Source organism: Gekko japonicus, unplaced genomic scaffold, assembly GCF_001447785.1.
Source record: "Gekko japonicus isolate JY-2015 unplaced genomic scaffold, Gekko_japonicus_V1.1 scaffold685, whole genome shotgun sequence".
In the NCBI taxonomy this organism is placed as follows: Eukaryota; Metazoa; Chordata; class Lepidosauria; order Squamata; family Gekkonidae; genus Gekko; species Gekko japonicus.
In genome coordinates this window covers 497,245-519,126 of record NW_015169795.1, presented here as the reverse complement: position 1 = coordinate 519,126, position 21,882 = coordinate 497,245, and the positions used below count along the sequence as shown (strand labels likewise).

The 21,882-nt window shown below is 41.9% G+C and overlaps 1 protein-coding gene across 1 annotated transcript in view; it reads right to left on the bottom strand.

Annotated features, from left to right (window-relative positions):
- Positions 1 to 3,822: 3,822 nt before the first annotated feature.
- MICU2 (mitochondrial calcium uptake 2) overlaps positions 3,823 to 21,882 on the bottom strand; it is a 131,616-nt gene continuing 113,556 nt past the window's right edge. Inside the window, exons 9-12 of the mRNA XM_015417051.1 lie at positions 11,874 to 12,045; positions 11,566 to 11,674; positions 9,611 to 9,768; positions 3,823 to 6,976 (exon numbers count right to left, since the gene is read on the bottom strand). Coding sequence (XP_015272537.1) covers positions 6,872 to 6,976; positions 9,611 to 9,768; positions 11,566 to 11,674; positions 11,874 to 12,045 — 544 coding nt within the window. The 3' untranslated portion in view covers positions 3,823 to 6,871. The remainder of the gene's footprint in view (positions 6,977 to 9,610; positions 9,769 to 11,565; positions 11,675 to 11,873; positions 12,046 to 21,882) is intronic.

Genomic DNA, 21,882 nt, shown 5'->3' with positions numbered 1-21,882 from the left:
TTCATCAAGTTCTTTTTCTGCAGTCTGTTTCAAAGTGAGGATGATACATATTGACTGGTCTGTGTATAAAATACTGGGTGCATGTTCTTGTTCTCTATGGCTGGATCAGACTAAGCATTGTGCCATCTGGATGCCTCTAGAAGCTCAGAAAGCAGGGCAGGAGGCTAAGAGTTATCCGATTTTTTGGTAGCATCTGCTGCTTGACACTTAGGTGGTGGCTATAGAACAGAGTTCCTACATCATCTGTACCAGCTCTCTTGGCCTTTGCCACTCACATGTTGTAACCTTTTGATCAACATAGTATGTTCTGTGGGGTTGCCTTTGTTTGGAAACTACATCTGTACCAGATATTACAACCAGGCTTCTAACTAAGAGCTAAGAGACTATATTGTGACCATCATTAAGAGCTATTCCAGTTACCATTTGGTTTCCAAGTACAATTGAAAGTTGTTTAGAGTCCTATGTAGCTTGGGCCTTGGTTATCAGAAGGAATACCTCCTCCCTTCTGTTTTAAGGATTAAAGTGATTAAAATGTGGAATTCGCTGCCAGAGGATGTAGTGATGGCCACAGAATTAACAGCTTTAAAAGGTGATTAGACAGATTCATGGAGGATAGGTCTGTCAGTGGCTCCTGGCCATGGTGACTGAGGGGAACTCCACGTTCAGAGGCACTAAACCTCTGAATCCCAGAGTCAGCACGGAATATCAGGGCAAGGTTTTGGCCCTCCAGAGGAACTGATTGACCACTGTCTGAGACAGGGTGCTGGACTGGATGGACTATTGGTATGATCCAGCAGGGGTCTTCTGATGTTCTTAAGGTCTGCTGAGCAGGCTAAGGTGAGGGTGCTACCAGAAGTCCACCTAGAAGTAATGGGAGTCATCTTGAAGTGGTATCTTAGTGATGGAACTTCCACATCTAAGGATGGCTCTCTCCCTCGTTCTTTTCACTAGCCTCTGTCTTGGTGTAGGAAAATTTACTTTGCAATGTTGTGATTTCATGTGGCTGTATGGTTTTTATGAGAACGCGTGTTAAACATATCAAAATGTTTTATATTGACTTTTTGTGTTTTCCACACACATTTGCATTTTATGCTTTCCCTATGACACAGCTTACACAGGATATGTAACCTGGTGGCAGGAATATCCTGTTGATGGCTCGGTTCTGGCACCAAGCACACATTGCCTTTTTATGCTAAAATCGTAACACTGTAAGTGGTGTTTCTCAGTCGGGTTGTGAATTACAATGGGCTGGAGTTTGAGGGTCTTTTTATTAGGGGTACAGATATAAGGTGCAGCTGCTAGGGACAGTCTTTAGCTCCTGTCTGTGTGGAGATGAAGGAATGTGAAGGAACACACTATTTTGAGATTACTGGAACAAGCAAGTGCATTGGCTGAAATACAGAGATGCAGGGACACTGTGACAACACCAATGCTATAGTTACAGTGCAGGTGCGATAGTGGAAACATCTGGTTGTCAGCTGCAGAGATGTTCACTTAGATTATTACAACTCCTAATGTTATCAAAATCTTTCTATCCCACCATTTCTTGTGGCTCAAGACAGTTTACCCACCACAGATAACTGTGATTACAATTTAAAACCAATAGAATAAAACCTCAGGTATCCCCCTCCTCCCAAAGGTTCCCTGCAGATTTATACCCCATTAATCTGAGTTGAAGGAGAAGATTATGACAACTATCCCTGCCTTCCAGTAGACATATAGCAACTCCATAATGCTTTCTGTGCTCCCCATTGTTGTACAAAACCAAGCAGCACAGCACTTTATGGATTAAAAATTGGCTAAATGGCAGGAAACAAAGTTGGAATAAATTGAGAGTTTGGTGTAGTGGTTAAGTGCGCGGACTCTGATCTGGGAGAACCGGGTTTGATTCCCCACTCCTCCACTTGCACCTGGCTGGATGACCTTGGACAAGCCATAACTCTGGCACAGCTGTTCTTGAAAAAGAGCAGTTTCTGTCAAGAGTTCTCTCAACCCCACCTACCTCACAAGGTGTCTGTTGTGGGGAGGGGAAGGGAAAGGAGTTTGTAAACCACTCTGAGACTCCCTTGGGTAGTAAAGGGCGGGGTATAAATCCAATCTCTTCTTCTTCTTCTTCTCAATGGAGGGAGTGAGCAGGGACCCACAGGGATTGGTACCATTTCATTTTGCTTATAAATTATTCAGGATGGTGAAAACTAAGGCAAGATTGTAAAGAGATCTATGAGGATCTGTCTAAATTGGGTGAGTGGATAACATGACAACTGAAGTTCAGTGCAGATAAGCATAAGGTAATATACACTAGAACAAAAAATCTTACGTGATAGGGTTTGAAATGGCCGCAACTAGAAGGAAAGAAAAAGAGATCTTGGGTTTGTAGTGGATAGCTCTATGAAAATGTCAACTCAGCGTGTGACAACAGTGAAAGAGGCAAACTATGCTGGGGATTATCAGGAAAGAGACTGCAAGTATGTATTGTAGTGCTGCTGTCTAGATATACAGTGTGGCCTCATTTGGAACGCTGTGTTCAATTCTCATCACTGTACATCAAAAAGGGTATTGTAAAGGTGGAGAGTTGGACCATAGGGAAGGCCAAGCGCCAAAGATTCTTTTGGATTATGGTGCTGGAGAAGACTCTTGAGAGTCCCTTGGACTGCAAGGAGATCAAATCAGTCGATCCTAAAAGAAATCAACCCTGACTGTTCCCTGGAAGGCCAGATAATGAAACTGAAGCTCAAATACTTTGGCCACCAAATGAGAAGGGAGCACCCACTGGAGAAGACCCTGATGCTGGGAAAGATTGAAGGTCAAAGAAGACGGGGATGGCAAAGGATGAGATGGTTGGACAGTGTCATAGATGCAACGAACATGAAATTGAGCCAACTTCAGAGGACGGCGGAAGACAGGAGGGCCTGGCATGATGTGGTCCATGGGGTAGTGAAGAGTCGGACTCGACTGTGTGACTGAACAACAACAACAAAAGGTGGAAAAAACTGCAGCAGAGGGCAGCTAAGGTGGTTAAAGGGTCGGAGCACCTTTCCTGTGAAGAAAGACTGGAGAGTCTGGGATTTCGCAGTTCAGAAACAGACAAGAGAGGGACAGAGGTTTATAAAATAATACATGGGGTGGAGAAAGTGGATAAACAAAACCTTTATCCCTCTCCCCATAGTACTAGAACCTGGAGACACCCAAAGCCATAGTATGTAGGCATGGTCACAAGCATGGATGGCTTTAAAAGGGGATTTTAAAGATTCATGGAGGATACGTCCAGCAGTGGTTACTAGCCGTGGTGAGTAAAGGGAATTTCCACATTCAGAGGCAGCAAAGCTTTGAATACCACTGCTAGGAGGCAACATCAGGGAAAGGACCTGGTCTCTATACTATTAGTTGGTCACCGTGATACAGGATATTGAACTAGATAGACCACTGGCTTGATCCAGTGGGGTTGTTCTTTATGTTCTGTTCTTATTGCCACTTGTGCTTATACATACAACTTCTGCCTCCAGCAGGATCAGAGGTGCTTAAGAGGCCAACTGGGGCAAGGACATGGTTTCCTATGAAACCCAGAAAGCAAACATAATGCTTGGCCAGTACCACTCCTCTCTGTGCTTCCAACCTCAGTGAGTTACAGGCTGTCTGACCTTGTTTCAAGGGAAATATTTTGTATGAAGACACAGTGCCGTCTCATTTTCTTTGCAACAGGCCAGCATTTAATATTACTCAATGTGTTTCCCCACTATGACATTAAGAGGACAATGGGAACATTTAATTAGCAAATGTTTTAAAGTCAAAATTTATTAGCAAGTGAAGAAGTCACACAAACCAATACAGAGTTTAAAAAGTGAAAAAGTACAGAATATAAGGAGACACAGATTTCAGCTATTAATGTTATAAAATAAAACCAGAGCTAAAGAATCCAATTGCACTAAATCCTGGTATGTACCCAACCATCTGGGTTTGAAGGCACACAATTTTCCCCTGCATTCCTCTCTAATCCTTCCATCTCTGGGGTTGTAGGACCCATATAGGTTGAGGGGTGACTGGAATAAGGAAGGACAAGGGGATAAAGTTGTCCCCTGCCCTCAACAGAGCTTTGCTTGTGGCTCTGAATTTAGACAGCACTAAACATACAGAGTATGTTGATGGAGGCTTAGCAATGCAGAGCAACTGGATGTGATATTAATAACAATATTTTTGGTGTTCTAACATTAGGACTTCCTTCAGGGTAGTATTATACATAGCAATCCACCACAATGTGTGCTCATGCAGTGCAAATTGACAAATAAGAAGCTGACGTTGGCATTCTACTCCCTCTCAGAGAAGCACAGCTTGCCTTCAAATGGGCAGCTTGCTATTAAATCACCACAGATTTAAGTTCATAGAGTCTTCCCTGGAATAGAGATGACAGTGACACTCAAAAGCCCTTTAGCAGGGGAACATTCATTATCAAGTCATAGACAATAATGCATGCTTACTCAGATGCAATTCAGTTGGATATTTAATACTGTGGACTTTCCAAAGCTTCCTACTGTAAACTTTATGAAAAATATATTAGATGGGGGATCAAAGTCTTCTTTTACTGCATCCAAAACAATGGCCTAACCTTTCCCTCTTTCCCCTCCACCTATACCATAGTGTGGCTTCTCTCAAGGTCCATTCCAGAACGATGTGTCTTCTACCCAGACTTTTATACTGCTCATTATTCCAATAATAAATTTCCTTTCTGCACCATTTGTTAAGACAGCTAAGGATCTGTTTTTGACATATTGTTACCATCTTCAACCCAGAGGGTGTAAAACCCTTTTTTTAGCCTGAATGTCATTCTATTATCATCTTGCTCTTGTTTAGAGTCCCCCCCCCCAATACCTTAGGAGCTCCCATGTTGGATTAACAGGAATCAATTTATTTAGTCTTCGGAGGCAAAGTTTATTTCCTCTGCGGAAGTGTGGAGTGTTTGTGCTAACAGAGAATTTTATGGCTAATGTATCTTTCAACGAATAGTAGAAAAAGTTGCTCTTGTCTGAGCTACTGGAATTCTAAGAACTCCTACCCATAAAGACATGTATATATGTAGTCAATACAGTAATTGCAGGTAAGCAAAAGTTTAAAAATAAATTACAGTGAACATGTAGAAACTGTGTTCATAGCTCATGGCCCCCTCCATCCGCAAGGAGATGGAGAATGTAGGCTGGCACTGCTGCTGCCACCACCCCTGCAATGGGTTCTTAGCAAGTCCCTTTGCTGCTACCACTCTTTCTTGCTTGTGAACTGGCAATTAGAGGATCAGGGCACCATATCTAACCTGGCAGCAACCAGCCACTGCTCTTGAAGCTATGGATTAATGTTCTCCAATTTGTTAGTTCTATTCAGCTAACACACACTCATTTCAGTTTATGCTATTTTAGGCCTCTCACCTCTGGATTCTCTACCTTCCCCCAAATTCACGATAAACTAGTAAGCTGGACTGACACATTTTGTGTTAGTTGCAAACAATTACTAGAACTACAAAGAGAAGAAAGGCTTGCCAGTTACTTAGTGGTAGACCAGGAGTATTGTAGCAACAGCACTTGCCTGATTTTGCAACAAAATGCTACTGAGCATGCTCACAACAGAGCATGCTCAGGCACTGCAATGGAAGCCCTTTTATTGCCTACAACCAGCATCAGATTTCACTACCTTCTAAAAATGTAGCCAAAAAAATATATATCTAAATTAGGGGAAGGAGGCTAAGGGCATAATGTGCTATTTTATACCTAAACAAGGCAAAGAGTTAAATACTGTTATGAAGCATCTGAGGTGCTGCAAAATAGCTCGGGAACTGGGAAGAATAGCGCATGCTCAGTCTTCTCACTGTAGCTTCTGCCCTCACAGGCTTTCCAAAAGTGCCTTCTTTCAAAACCAAACACTACCGTAAAGTTATTCTGGTCAAATGAAGAAATTCTGGTACATATGAGACAACTCAAAAGGAAAGCAAACATTTTACATTTTTGCTACCAAGTGGATAAATCAGAAAAGTGCAATTAATTGTATTTGTATCCATAAGAAGAGTCGTCGTTTCATGGAAGTGTTTAGTCTATACATATTCACAAGTTTACAGATTGCCAGTTTATGTAAACATTTTCATATTTCCAGTCTGGACTGAGAACCAAAGTCTACTGCAATCAGAATAGTTTTAAAAAATTGTATAAATTACTAGGAACAAAAATACAGGAATATACAAAAATATCACTAACATACAGAACAAGTATTTCTAGGCAAGACTGATTTCAATATTGTGTTTTAGAAGTAGCATTTCAGTACAAACTTAACTGTGATTTGTTACATTTGCAATCCTGGAGTCACTCAAAGCTTGTGAATTCAGAGGGGCTACTAATCAGTGATTTCAAGACTTCAGTTTTAAAATAATGTTGGCTTCATGAAATTCACTCTAAAGTTGTAGGTTCATGTTTTGTTCTCTCCCGTCCTTAAAAGCATGACATCTTAGCTCTTCTGGCACTGTGAATAAGATCTAGCTTCTTTCCACAACATCTTCAGACTAGAAACTTGTACTAAATTCCTGGCACACGTCGATCAATGAAAGAATAAGAACACTTATATTACCTGAGCAGAATTATACCCTTCTAAGCCCATAGACTTGAATGGACTTAGAAGGCAGTAACTCTGGTTAGGAACACACTGGAAAATCATAACAGTTCCATAGGCAAGCCTGAGTATACAGATGTAAAATTACAGTGAGAAAATAAATACTTTCAGTACTTAACAGTATGAAATGATTTTACTATGCTGTATCTACTATCACTAGCATACAAACTGTAATACATAAAACGAGGCAAATCTAGACATGGAAGACTAGACGAAGTATTTCAGGGCGTTTTTAAAAAGGACTTTTCCCAGTTTGTTTCCAGACTTCTTTGGCTCCTTTAATGCTCTCTCTCTTCACGCATTTCCAATAGCCTTGGATTCCTTGCTGCTGAGGAACCTGTTTTAAAAAAACTTGCAGTCATTGCACTACTTTTATTAAGTTCCTAACAGTGCAATTCTGTGTAGAGTAACTCCAGTGTTAGCCCATTGATTTCAGTGGACCTAGAACAGAGTAACTTTCCATATGATTGCTTGTCAAACTTTTATTATCCATTAAATCCAATAGAAGTTTTGATAAAATTTCACTGGATGTCGGGAGAAGCACATAATTTGCAATTCCCCTGAAGGTTCTCTATCTATTTTCCTCGTGCTACAAATCAGGGGTCCCCAACCTTTTTGAGCCTGTGGCACAGCATGGTGGGCACAGACATGAAAAATGGCTGCTGCAGGAGGTGGAACCAGCTACAAATGGTTGCCTCAGCTTACCATTAGTCACACAGTGAAAACCCTAGTGCTGTGATGGCAGCTGCTGCCAGGCATTGTAAAAAAAAAATCTACACAGCCAACCAAATCTCCAGTGGCCAATCAGAAGCCTTGCTGGGCAAAAGCTGCACCCAGTCCCGCCCACTTTCTAAAAACACTTGGTGGGAGCTGTAAAAGGTTTTGGTGTGCACCATGGCGCTCAGTGACACCATGTTTGGAACATCTGCTATAAATTTAACAAACAGTGAGAATATTAACTTGAGTAAAAGAAAATGTTGTGGAATACTACGCATTTCTCCATATGGTGAAAGCTAATCCTGAAGGCAATTTACCATGTAGAATTACACTGTGAAAAGACTGACATAGGTATTAGCATCTGCACACTTAAGATTTCAATGCCAGCCTTTGCTATTTTGCATACTCAGTACATTTGCTGTAAATATCTTCCAGGGATCTCAGAAGAGCATACATGGTCCACCTTTCCTCCATTCTATTTTTGCAATAATCTTGTGAGGTAGATTAGTCTGAGAGGGAGCGAATGGCCCAATTAATTTCATGGCTGGGGGCCTAACCAGATAATACCTGTTCCCTCCCAGGGACATGAACATATGAAGCTGCCTTATACTGAATCAGACCACTGGTTCATCAAGGTCAGTATTGTCTACTCAGACTGGTAGGGGCTCTCCATGGTTTCAGGCAGAGGTATTTTACTTTGCCTACTACTTGATCCTTAAGTGGAGATGCTGGGGATTGAACTTTCTACATGCTAAGCAGATGCCCTACCACTGAGTCACAGGCCCCTCCCCTACACCTCTGGGTTGGGTCAGCATATGTGTTCTGGGAATCCATGCCTTGTAGGTACACATATACCCGACTGAGATTTTTACTGTGGCATGCATGGAAAGGGGACTTAACCTCCCTGCATCATTTTCCCAATCTAAAACGGTCTTGAGGGTGCTTTTGCCCCACTGAGGACACCTACACGGACTCCACCAGTACACAGAGTATCCAGAAGGGCACGTAGCACTCTGCTGGAGCCACTTTAGGTTGAACCACAGCGCATGGGGAAAAGTATCCGTTCAAACCAGCCTCCCATATACCTGGGAGACACACTTCCAGAACCAATCGGCAACCTAACCTGAGGATGTAATCAACTGATGTAAAGTCTTGGGGAAGAGTCAACTGATGAGTTTTGCTCTCATGTTTAGGGGCTAAAAAGAGTGTTCCACCTAAAGCAGATCGGCATTTCCCCAGTCTGCTGACACAGGCATGTTCGGTACAGAGAGAACTCTCCTGCTCCCTGCCTCTGCTACAGCAATCTAAATGATAAGGCTTATCTGAAAGTCAAATTGGATATAATGGATCCAAGAGTGGATTATATTCAAACCCCAGTGATTCTGAAATATCTTGTCTTTAAAAAAATTCTTATATTGAAATGGATTAGATGGACCCTGCATGAGTTTGGGCATTCAGGAAAAGAGACTAATTTGCAGCATACATCAATAAGAAACAAATTTAAAATAATATTATTTCATTATCCTGTAATCCAGAGGTGTCAAACTCATTTGTTATGAGGGCCAGATCTGACATAAACATAATTTTGTCGGGCCAGGCCAAGGCCATGTGTGCCATAAGTTGTGAGTTGGTGTATCCTCACTGCAAGGCCCCGTAGGCTGGGTGTGTGTGTGCAAAGGAAAACCCATATGGGTGGACTGGAGATCCAGTGGTGCAGCACTGGGCAGATGCTTCCCACGCTGCTTGACTGCTATAGATGAGGTTGTTCTGCCAGGCCGAAGCCACAATTGGGGTGACTCCACCCACTCCCCCATAAACAGTCTCCTCTACCCTCCCTGGCACTAGTTTCTCACAGGCCGCATAAGAGCCCTGGATGGGCCAGTTCTGGCCCCGGGCCTTATGTTTGACACCCCTGCTGTAATTTTTACAATAATCCTTTACCTTTACCAATATTATCCCCATTTTACCAATGGGAGACAGACTGAGAGTGTGGCTTGTCTAACTGTTTGAGTTCATGGTAGAAGTGAGATTAAACCAGTGATGTCCTAATTTGTAGCTCAGCATTAACTGACCTATAGAAGCTCACTTTAATTAGGAAGCCCACTATTTTTCATTTATAATTCCTTCCTCTTCCCTTACTATCATTTGTTTCCATTTATATCGTCTGTACTTTGAGTGGTTAGTTGTTTACAGCAGCATACATTTAAGTTATCTAAAACATCCAACAGAAATGTTTTGAGTCTTTGTTACTTACCCTTAAACCTCGATGCATCCTGTTCTTTAGGACTCCAAGAAATTCTGCATGGCTGAGGCAATGGTCTCCATCTAGATCAAAAACCTTGAAGATGGTGTCCAAAACATTATCTGAGAGCTCCACTCCCGTGGCCACTTTCACAGCTCTTTTGAATTCAGCTAGCACAATACACAACAAATAGCATAGTAAAAACTAAAGGGAAAAAAGATAACTAGCTGGTAGGATTATGGATCTCTTTACAGTACTGAAAGAATTTTAGAAATAAATTATTCCTTCTGAGCAGTCTGTCACATTATTTGAGTTGTGTGAACAGAATGCATGCAGGCTTATTGACAGTGTTGCATAATGCAAGTGTTAAGGCTGCTTTCGAAACACTGCTTTCATAGGGGACGGATAAAAATTTGCTGAAAACAGCTATTTTACTGGAAGTTGCTCAAGAAGAGTTTTAAAAAAACGCTGTAATTCTCCGTGATACTGGGATGGAGCCTACCCCTATTCTCCCCTTCCACTGAGCAAAACTGGAAGCCTTCCTCTCCCATAAGGAGCTGAGTCACTTCAGTTAGAGTAAGCCAACGGTGTAGACTTTCCAATTTCCCGGGGGGGGGGGCTGGGGCTGGGCCAGAGGCATTGCTTTGCTAGGAGCAAGGGTGGCTCCCGGGGGAGGCTGAGCACCTTCCTGAAAATTTCGGCGGGGGCTAACGCCCCGCTGCCCCCACGAAGATTACGCCTATGCCTTAGGCAGAAGAAGGACAGTGTTTGACCTCTTTTTTCCATTTTGCATTACTTTACAGGCCAAGGTTTCATTTAAGGTATGACATTTTCAAGGTAAAGATCGTTCCGTGCGGTCCTACCGTATTTAACAAAGATAGTATGCACAACATGTAAAATGGGGAAGAAAGTACGAAGAGCCACACTTCATCAGATACAATTAGAGCAATACCATCCATGCTCAGATACAAGGTATTATGTGTGCACAGTTACAGTTGTAGATGTAACAGATGACCACTACCCAAGCTATGGTGACGCAACAGCTAATAGAAAAAAACTAGGATGTTTGTGAAGCAAGGCAGATATTGTTATTTCTGAGCTACCATAATTAGAATTCCACTAGAGTGTTTTTTCAAATGATCAGGATGAACAGCAGTAAACTGACTCCATATAGTCCCTCCTTGAGGGTTCAGCTCTGAAAAAGGCTGTTTAAGGGCCACTTCAGCTGTTGCACAAACAGTGGCAGTAGAGCCATGCTCGTGGACTCCAGCTTTTCATCACTTCTTGTAATGTGAGAACAGGGAGTGTGCATATCTATACTGCAGACAAAGCCAAAATGAGAAGGTCGCAAGTCCCTTTTTTGCACAATAGAAGGGACAGAATAAACACAGACTCTTAAGTGCACTTGCAGATCAGTATATTTTTAACTTCTTGTGCAGTGTGAAGCAGAAAATGTGACATTTGGGGACCATTTGGTATACTACTTTCTTATTGGAAGAATGTGTTTGGAGCCACTTTACCATTATTTGCCTTGCCCACTGGAAGAGGACGGCCAGTCACCATCTTCCAGTGCCTTAAACAGTGGCACCAGCCTGCTTGCTTGGTTAAGGAGCAGTACTGATGACTGTCCTAGCAATCATCTTCTGGCAATCAAAATAAACCACTGCAGTTTGGATATTGTGAACTGGTGTTTGGGGGGCAACAGTGGAAGCACTTCTGGAGTTCTGGCCCCGCTGGTGGACCTCCTGATGGCACCTGGGATTTGGCCACTGTGTGACAGACTGTTGGACTGGACAGGCCACTGGCCTGATCCAACATGGCTTCTCTTACGTTCTTATGGTGTAGGATTCTCCTGTACAAGGGGATACTAGCATCATATACTGGTATTTAGAGTACATGTTTCCAGGAATCATGCACATAATCATAATCTTTAAAATTTTAAATATACAAAATTGTGCACTTCTTACCTTGTTTAACAGGACGGTTGGCTACAGTAAACATTTTCAAGGCGATTGAAAAGTCTTCAAGGCGGTTTGTAAACTGGCAGAAAGTCTTAAATTCCTCTATACTTATATACTAGAATACCAAAACAGAACTAGATGAGGCTTACAATTAAGCAAACTACATCCAAATTTCATCATGGGTATTAAACTGATACATAATAATTCAAAGTCAGAAATATTGAAAAAAATCAATGAAGCAAAGAAATCTGGCACCAATGATCTTCAATTCAATATTAGGGGGAAAAAATAAGGTTTAGACACTCTGTACTAACCTCTCCTGGCTGGATTCTCTCCTTCACATTTTGCCAATAAGTGTCATTGTTTTCCTCATCAGTAAAATACAACAACCACTCGAGGAAGTCCTCTTTTGTCATGAAGCTTAGACCTTTGGAAAACTGGATAAATTCCATTTCTTGTACCTCTGTTTGTAAATTCTGCATAAATCTAAAAATAATAGTGACAAAGTAAATCAGTATACAGGTAAGACTATAAATGCACTTCATAATAAACGACTAAGAAGTATTTCTTAGGGTATTTTTCTATCCTGGGGAAATGTTGCTCCATCCCATGGCCTTTGGGGTGTTCCAGAATTTGGTTTTGTTCCCTAAGGACCTCCAGGATGTCTTACAGATTTAATAAAAACACAGCAGTATTATAAAACAACAAGAGCCAATGTCTGAAGACAGCAACTAAAAACTAGAACAAGATCAAATTAAGTAATAATGAACAAAGCAACCTCCCCAGCAGCTTCATGTAAACAAGGCATAGGGGACAAGGCCAAATTCTGCAGCACCTCAATGGCCATGCGAAATAGCAACATTCTGCCAGAAACACCTCTTGAAACCTACCCTACAAAGAAGAATGGCATACTAGACACTGAATGTTGCTGAGAGGTAGAGAAAAAACAACAGGGATATACTACCTGCCTCACCTGGCTCCCAGTTTCCTTCTCTGGATAATCCATTCAGATGACCGAGGTAATTTTGTTCTCGAAAACCAGGACTAAACAGGCCTATATAATTTCCTCCAGGAATTTCTGCAACTGTGTTGACACCACTTGCTCAAATGTCTTGCCCAGGAACAGAATACTGGCCAGAAATTAAGACTGGAAAGTCAGGGCTTCTTCAACAATAGCCCCACCACAGATTCTTTCAAAAGCCTTTCAAAAAACAAAGTTCCTTCTAAACTGCACTAAGGAGAGCTAGTGCACAGAATTTTGGTTGCTAGCTCAGGGATCTTAGCTTCTGCTCACACTAAGGCATTTTGTCCTCTCTTGAAAACAATGGAGATCAGGGGATGTCTCCTCCTGGGGCCCATAGAATTGGACCCCTGGTCCAATCTTTTTGAAACTTGGGGGGAGGTTTGAGGAGAGATACCTGCAGATATTGTACAAATTTGGTGCCTCTACCTAAAACCCAGCCCCCCAAATAGCCCCAGATTGATTCTCCATTATAGCCTATGGGGCCCATTGACTATAATGGTCCCCATGGGCTATAATGGAGCCAGAAAAAGAAATCGATTTTTTGCACCCCGTTATGTTTTTCACTATGATTTGTAAGCTGCCTTGAGTCACAGGAAAAGTGGGATATAAATATTTGAATAAATAAGTAGTTTGGGCAGGTTGATAGCAATTTCCTGTTTGTTAGGTTAGGCAGGGTTCTTACAGTGATTGTTCCACCTCTGTTATACGTGTAATTTGTCATATTTCAGTAACCTCCCCCCCAAAAAAAAGTAGACTGCAAGAGTCCCCACCCCCAAGTGCTAGTATGTTTTCTAAGGCTCAGCACAAGACGACAGTCAGAAGCCAGATCTACCAATATTGTGGACAGGGGCAGGTTATAGACCTCTGGAGGCCAGGTCTATCCCCACAGAGGACAACATTTTCTGTAATGAAATTTGACTTGATTCTGTTTTCTCTTATAATGTTTACATTATTCTTAAAATATAGTTTAAATATAGTTTAAAAGAATTCATTCTGAGATTTTTACAAGGTTATGGTAACAATCTAAAAAGTAATTTATGCGATAGTCAAATGTAGACTCGCTCAAAACTTTAATTCTATTAGCTTTTTTTGCTCATGAGGTAGAAGTTTTGCTCACAGCACTGTGGGGCTTAGAGGGAACATTGCTGTCTCTTAAGGATGGACTTATGACTTCTCCAATCCAACCAGCTCCCCCTCCCATCCCCAGCATTTTCAACCAGCCAGAAAGGTCAGTGGTGAAGCCCGTTTCATTTCTCTAAGGGTCCTGCCCACATTCTCAAGTTTAACAAGCTGGAAAGTATCCCTCACAACTGGAAGCCTGCAGGACAGCCGAACTGTCTTTTTGATATAGTATTAAAAGCACTTATAGTCCGCCTTGCCTTCTTAACAAATCCCCAGAGTGGGTTACAACAAAGGAAGTGTGTAACAATCCATAATGTACAGCATTTAACCTCAATTAAAACTGCATCAAAATCAACAGACCAGTACATTAAAACATTCCCCACATCATAAACCAGCCAGATTACGGTGCTACATAAACAGCACTGCTTCACTTTTTTCATTTACAGGTATTATGTATGAGATGCAAAACTCATAATATGAGCATCAATGGTTAACAGCTATGATAATTTTGGATCAATAAGCTATCGTGTGTTGAGACTAGTTAGATCTAGGAGCTACCGATTCATGATGTGAAGGTGGGTTCACAGTGGTGTAAATGTATGAACTAGTTTTGACTAATATAAATGTTTTTAATGCTGTGTTTCAGAACTTCTACCACTAGAGAGCTCTCTAAATCCATGTACTTTATACCAACAAGCTATGGGTTTAAAAAATGTGCAGCTACATGCCTAAATGAATTTGATAAACGTGACAATGCTACAGAACTTGTAAGTGGCCAAGTAGACAACATGGAACCATCAAAAAGAGGTGTGTAGCCTTAAAATAAGGGTTACTAGGTAAAGGTTATAAATAAACAGGCCCTTAGAATTAAGGGACCATCAAGTGTTTCAATAGTCCTAGTGATCAACCTTGCACAAACAAGGTTAACAAACACTTCTAAGTACTATAACCTCATTTTGTTGATTAAAGATAATACTTCTGCTACAACAAAAAAGGAGCACTTATATTTGACAAGCTAGTAATTCAAATATTCTTTTGATAGCCTTTGTTTTCTTTCTCTAATTTCTGGAGAAAAGGGGACAGAACACTAATTGAATCTCTATTCCTGGAATCCCAATGGAAGGCAATCAACTCCCCTAAAAAAAAACAACACACAGGCTTTTTGTCTATCTGGCCTCATCCTGATTGTGCCAACTATGTCCTTTTAGCAATGTCTTAAATTTTCTGCAACCATTAGTTGAGTGAATTAGACTTCTGCCAATTGTAAGATATAACTGTCTGTCCTACTGTGGTTTGTTAGCAGATCTTCTAACACACTAAACACAGACTAAAGCAAGTGATCTTGAAGGGTATCTATAGTGATTCCGAACATATCAGTATTCTTGCATTATAGGGCATGTCCACCAGATGTGAATTTGCCATCATCAGCAAACCCTAAGATCTGTGATTTTTTGAAAGATTGTACTGAAATAAGGAGTTAAGGACTATGAGATGTATTCATAGTTCATAAGGAAGTATATGCTTCAATCTTTTTATTAATCACCTTGTATCACTGAAACTAGTATTTAATGAAGTTCAATTTTTAAAATTGTTTTTATATGTTTTACAAGGGAGGGCCTGCAAAACCTGCCCGGGTGGGGGAACCTATCCTCCCATGGATGAGCTGTTGTGTTCAGGCTTCACCTTGGAGCCTGGCTGCAGTGTTGGTGGTGTCTGGGAGCAGCTCTGAGCCTGGAGCAGCTCCCAGCATCCGCCACTGCCATGGCAGAGTCCAGAGTGGCTCCCAGCATTTGCTGATGCTGCAGCCAAGCCCAGAGTAATGGTTGGTGTCCACCGATGCCGCAGCCAAGCCTGGAGTGGCTTCTGATGTGTACTGTGACAGTGGGGCCCAGAGTGGCTCCTGGCATCTGCCACCGCAGCGGCTGGGCTCAGCAAGGCTGCAAGCCTTGTCTGCGACCACAACTGGGACTGATGCAGCTGCTGGCTCCCTCTGGTGTTGCGGCCTGGCTCACCGTAACTGCTGGCCTCCTCTGCTGAGGCTGCTGACCTCTGCCATTGGGTTGGGCCAGGCTGGAGCAGCTCCTTCTGGGCTCAGAGAGCCAGTTTGGTGTAGTGGTTAAGTGCGCGGACTCTAATCTGGGAGAATCGGGTTTGATTCCCCACTCCTCCACTTCCACCTGGCTGTATGACCTTGGGCAAGCCATAATTCCGGCACAGCTGTTCTTGAAAAAAGAGCAGTTTCTGTCAGAGTTCTCTCAGCCCCACCTACCTCACAGGGTGTCTGTTGTGGGGAAGGGAAGGGAAAGGAGTTTGTAAGCCGCTCTGGGACACCTTTTGGTAGTGAAGGGCGGGGTATAAATCCAATCTCTTCTTCTCTTCTTCAGTGGGCTTCTGGGCTGTGCAGCCAATGCCGCTGGGCCCAGCGAGGCTTCCCTAGTTGTGCTACTGCCAAACCCAGTGTGTCTTCCCAGTGCCACCGCCACTGGCTGCCAGAGCTAAGTGCGTTCTCTGTGCAAGTGCAGAGAATGCTGTTTTACTTTTACTTTGCAGGGATTTAAACCCCCGTGTGTATTTTTCTATTTTTAGATTTTTAGAGATTTTTGTATTTTTAGATTTTTCTGCAAACCTACGGAATGCCCCAAGTGTGCAGGAAAATCTCTTTAGCCTCCACATAGCGGCAATCCACAGAGGCTGGCCATGGGTGGCTAATAGTATATAGTTCATTTATTTATTTATTTATACCCCACCCTCCCAGCCATGGCCGGCTCAGTTTTGTGTTTCGTTTGTGCTTTTACATTAGTGTTGGCTGACTATGGAGTGTAATAAATGAAATGAAAAATAGATGCATTCATTTTATTGAATTGTATTACTTCCTAGTGCTCATGTCTGTGTTTGTGATTTAAAAACAACTCTGTTTTTCATACATAGCTGAAGTCTACTGGCACAACTACCAAATGTGGCTTATTCTTTCAGCATCTTTCAAGCCCGTGTTACTATCCTTTAGGCAGAAGTTTAGTGAGTGTTAAATCAGAAAAAGAATTTGGATAATTTCTGGGTCGATGACGTGCAAGATGGAAGGAAAGCATGAGCTCCCTGGGGAGAATGCTTAAGGGGAAAGTAACAGGCGTTTTTTCTAGGAGCCTGGCAAAAGGCAAATTAGCTCCAAACTTGAACCACTTCACCATATTACCAAATTAACATCAACTTGCTGGGAATTTTTATTTATTTTATTTGTAGTCTACCTTTCTCATTGAGACTCAAGGAAGAATGCAAAACAGCAGGATCAGAGCAGGCATATCAAATACACCACATACAGTGCTCTCTCTTTCTCATAGGTGTCTTCCCTAAGTATTAGGTCTTCAGGCAAGGTACTGCTGTAGATACCATCCTTAAGTGAAGGTGGCATCCACTAGGGGAAAGCCTGTTCAGTAATGAGACCCTGTCTGGGAAATAGTCTTCCCATATGATGCTTTTTAGGCTGTTTCCCACTTGCCTTCAGGGAAGCAAGAGTTTTATTTTGACTGGATTTTAGAAGGTAATGTTAGTTCTCTGTTGATTTTAATATTTTTTATTCTTTATTGGTGTGATCTAGATTTTTTTCTTCCTATTGGAAGCTGCCTTGCAGGCCTGTTGATGGGAAAGGGAGCTTAGAAAAGAAGTTTTAAAACACACCAATTACCTCTGCAGCAGCTATTAAAAAGAAAATTGCAGAAACTGGCTATTTTAAAAATAAGTTTTCATATCCTTTTGTGCTATCTGAATACTGCTAATGGGAGGTCAGTCCAAAAATCCGCTACTTCTGTAGACTTGGATCAAATATTAGAACCATCAGTACTCAGAAAATATTATCCAAGGGAAGGAGTCAAGACCACCTTTCATTTTTTGTCTTACATTTTAAAATTAAACATTTGCTGACTTGGGGGAAAAACCCTCTAAAATGTTAACTGCACTACTAATGCCTGCAGGAATCCAAATAAAAGGAACAAACTGGGAACAAATCATATTCTCATCATTGACTGAGGGGTGGTGGGGCAGGTCTCAAACAAAGCTAAAATGTAAAAATAGTCCCATTAATCCGAATAAATGCTCTGCAGATTTCTCCTAATATTTGACCTCAACAAACCGTCTTCTGACAATAAATCAGACCCAAACATTGCAACAGAGCACTCTAGCAAAAAAGAATTTCTAGAGCCCAAAGCCTGAACGTGGTTTCCTCATCTATGTTGGAGCCAAGCAAAGATCAAAGGAGACTCCCCTCCTATAAATTATGAGAATATGATTTATTCCTAGTTTGCAATCCTAATTTTCAGGGAAGTTAGTTTGCCAGTTTGAGTAACAGGAAATTATGCTCTGCTGAAAAGCAGGAAGCAACACATTAGCTCACCATGCACAAGGAACAAGTGAGCGCCCATATCCAGGGTTCCTTGACTGGTTCTTGTAGCACCAACCATAGCTTGGAGTTGTATCAGAACCAAGCTAAAATGAGTTAATCATGTTCTCAAGACCAAAGCATCTTCTGCTGGCTTGTTACTTAGAAGGGGGCTCTTAGATCCTAATCTGGCAACCGACCCATATCTGGACCCACAGATGAGATTTATCTGTTGGGCCTCAACACGTATCTGGGAGGGAAGGAAGGCCTCCCAAAGACTTCAAAGTTGGCTTTCTCAGTTTCTCTGCCGTAATGCAACCACGACGAAAGATGTGCTTGCCAAAAAGGGACTAAAGCCCTATTATGATGATTCAAAATAACACAGAGATAGTTTAATAACTGATAGCACAGCATGGTTGGTGTGCAGCTGTTGGCCACACTGCTTGGGCAATTTTCTCCATGCCACTGTAAACAGTAAAAAAAAAAAAAGTCTTGGGGTAACATGGAAGAAAAAAACCCTCACTTCATTCCAAGAACCCATGAATGGCTTGACATGTGGCATGAATTTTAGACTGGCTTCCATGTGGCAGATGTAAAATGCATACCAGCCCCAAGCTATGTAGTCGTAAAGAACAACACAAATTTACCTGAGAATCTAGTGAACAATAAATGCAAAGTTTCATTTCAGCAATTTGAGGGGGAGGGGAAATCTCTTAACCACATGTAAACACCATTAAGCCTTATGAATGATCCCCCCCCCCTGTTTTCAGGAATGTAAATTACACAGGTAACTATATCTAAAGCTTGTGTGACAGGTTTTAAGAAAGCCTAATCAAATGTAATCACTCCTGCTTTCTCTAGCTACTCTGCTGATCAATGGAAAGGCTTTCTAGCAAGAACTTGGAAAATGATAAAAGCATTTGCCATCAATTTTTTTCCTTGCCTTTGACAATGATCTATGTCTGTACAGCTCATCAGTCATCTCTTGTAAAAACATCATGGCACTTTGATCAAAAAGCCAACAATGGCTTCCCATGTGAAGTCAAATGTTGTGAAAAGCCATCAGATAGAAATCACATTTTCCCTTGAACAATGGCAACCCAGAAATGATGTGCTTGAGTTACTCGCAAATAAAATAATGTGAAAAGTGATATCTCCAGCTCTCTTTTTTTTGTTTTTGTTTTTTTTTAAAAGAGACACTGATCCTTTCATTCTCCTTTCTGTGCATTAAAACAAACTCACTGTCATGTCACAATGCAAATGGAGTGGGTATATGTGGGTAGTGATAAGGAGACACATTCCAAGTGCATGAAAAATAAATGCCGCTGTTGAAAAATTACCTGTATTAAACCCTACACTTATCCCCACTGCCTTAAGAGCCAAGATGTGGGAGTCCCAATTCTGATTACAGGGTTCTATCTGTGTGGTAGGCAAAGGTCTTTAACCTACATTTGTTGAATGCAGTAGGTACACAGTTTTATCAGTGTTATGCCTCATTGGGTCAATGCAGGGTTTTATCTAATTACCTGAAACATTCCAGTTCGCACTATAAATGCAAACAACTTTTTACGGGTGCACTCTGCCCCTTGCTTTGTTAGGAGGCCCTACTGTATCTGGAGAAAAGGGAGGCGAGGAGTGTTAACAGAGCTCTGTTTTTAAGGACTACAAAGAGAGACCTTTTTTTTCTTGTTTGAAGGTGGGTGTGTACCTGAAATCAGAGGAAGAAAATATTTCACACAGCATTAGAAGTTTGCCGTTCCTTGTCTTGTTTGGCTTTTTTAAAAAAATGCTGCACAAAGCAGTGGCATTGGTTACTGAGTACAGTGTGTGTGTGTGTGTGTGTGTGTATACAACTCCAGTTAAACAACACATCATGTTTTATGCTACTTTGATACTTTTCTTATTCAGATATCATGAAGATATTTGGTTCTCATAAATGAGTGAAAGATTATATACACATTGTGACAGCTTCTTTTTTATATATTACTGAACACAATTTTCCGGCATTAAAAAGGACCAAAGTTAACAGAAGGTTCCTTCTGCTCTTATCTTTGTGGTATGCAGCTTCTTCTGGTACCACAACAGTAATGCTAGAAGCCCCAGGTCACATGGGAATATGGCTCCTTTCCACACCAGCGTCACCTGCTCTAGAAACTGGGGTATTTTGAGAGAGGCAGCTGCATTACATTTGACATTGCATAGGAAGTAGCCATGACATCAACAACAGGTCACTTACATGGCACCATGACACTCGTGCAGTGGCCATTTTGTGGTTGTGCCCACCACCCTGTGCCAGAATTCCAAAGGTGCCTGCAGTCCAAAAATGTTGGGAACCCTTGCTTAGACTTACTACATTTCATGCTGACCTTCCTCCAAGGGTAGTGAACATGGTTCTTCTCTCCTTTATTTCACCCTAACAACAATCCTTTGAGGTAAATTAGGATGAAGGAATCCAAGATTATCCAGTAAACTTTCAAGTCTAAGTGGATATTTGAAACTGGGTCTCTCCAGCCCTGGTATGACAGCCTACCCAGCCTACTATACTGGATATAGAGGTTCCCCATGCTGTAGTTATGCAAGAAGGGGCTAATTTACACATGCAATTTTTTTTTTGTCGTTACAGATGTTGGGCTTGAGTAGACTGGATCAAGTATAGGTCTTGCTTTTTGAACAGAATAGGTTTCATTTTCTCAATCCCACTCAATAATATGCTGCATTTATAACTAGGGGTGTACATTCGGTTTATACCGAGCCGAATAAATACCCAAAAAATACCTTATCAGTATTTTCCAAGTATTTATTCAGCTGAACCAGATTCTCTAATCTGATTCGGCTACCAATGGCTGGATCCCAAATAAAAGCTGAAATTAATCCCTGTCTTGCGCTGCCACGAACAACCCTTTAAGTGCATTTGTGGACTCGGCGAGTGCATTTAAAGAGACAACAAGTGCATTTAAAGAGACGGTATTTAAGACTTTAAAAGTGCCCAAAAGGTGGAGGAGAGTTTGGTAGGAGTGGCCCCGGGCCTTCTAGGACAGGTGGGGCTTCAGGAGGAAGGAGGTGAAGAGAGGAAAGGAGGTACAGGGATTTTTCAGTGGTTGTGGGGGCATGCCGGCTGGCTGACTCTTGGACATTGTACAGGAAGGCCAGGAGGTGGGAGCAGTGAAAGATCAGGAGCTCCAGCACCCCAGAAGGTGTCTTTTTCAAGGGGAGAAGGTGAAATAGGGGGTTTGCTCACACCAGCAGTGAAGGGGGTGCTGGGAACTGGATCCCTGGCTGTTGAAGAGGGGCCCCAGGGGAATCTTTTAGATATTTAGTTGGGACTCCAATGTCCCAGCAAGGCATGGGTTTGACGCAGGGGAAGGAAGTGGTCAGCAAGGAAAAGGGGTTATGGGGGATTTGTTTGGTGACTGCAGGAGTCATGACGGCTGGCTGACCCTTGGATATTGTAGAGGAAGGCCAGGAGGAATGAAAAAAAAGGGACTCCAGCACCATGGGAAGGTGTTGTTTCAAGGAGAAGAAGGGGGGGGCTTGCTTGCACTGCTGTGGCAGTGCTTGCTTGCACCGCTGTGCATTTAAAGAGACCATGCTAAATAGATTCATCAATCCTGATTATTTCCTGATTATTTCCAGAATCCCAATACAATACCAATATTAGGATTTGGGAATATTGGGAAATACCAATACCAATATTTTTGGGGTGTGGTATATCCGAACCCGAAAAATTCCAGTTTTTTGTGTGTGCACACCCCTAGTTATAACTCCAAAGAAAAGTACTTTCATTACAAACCCACTATACGATTCTCAC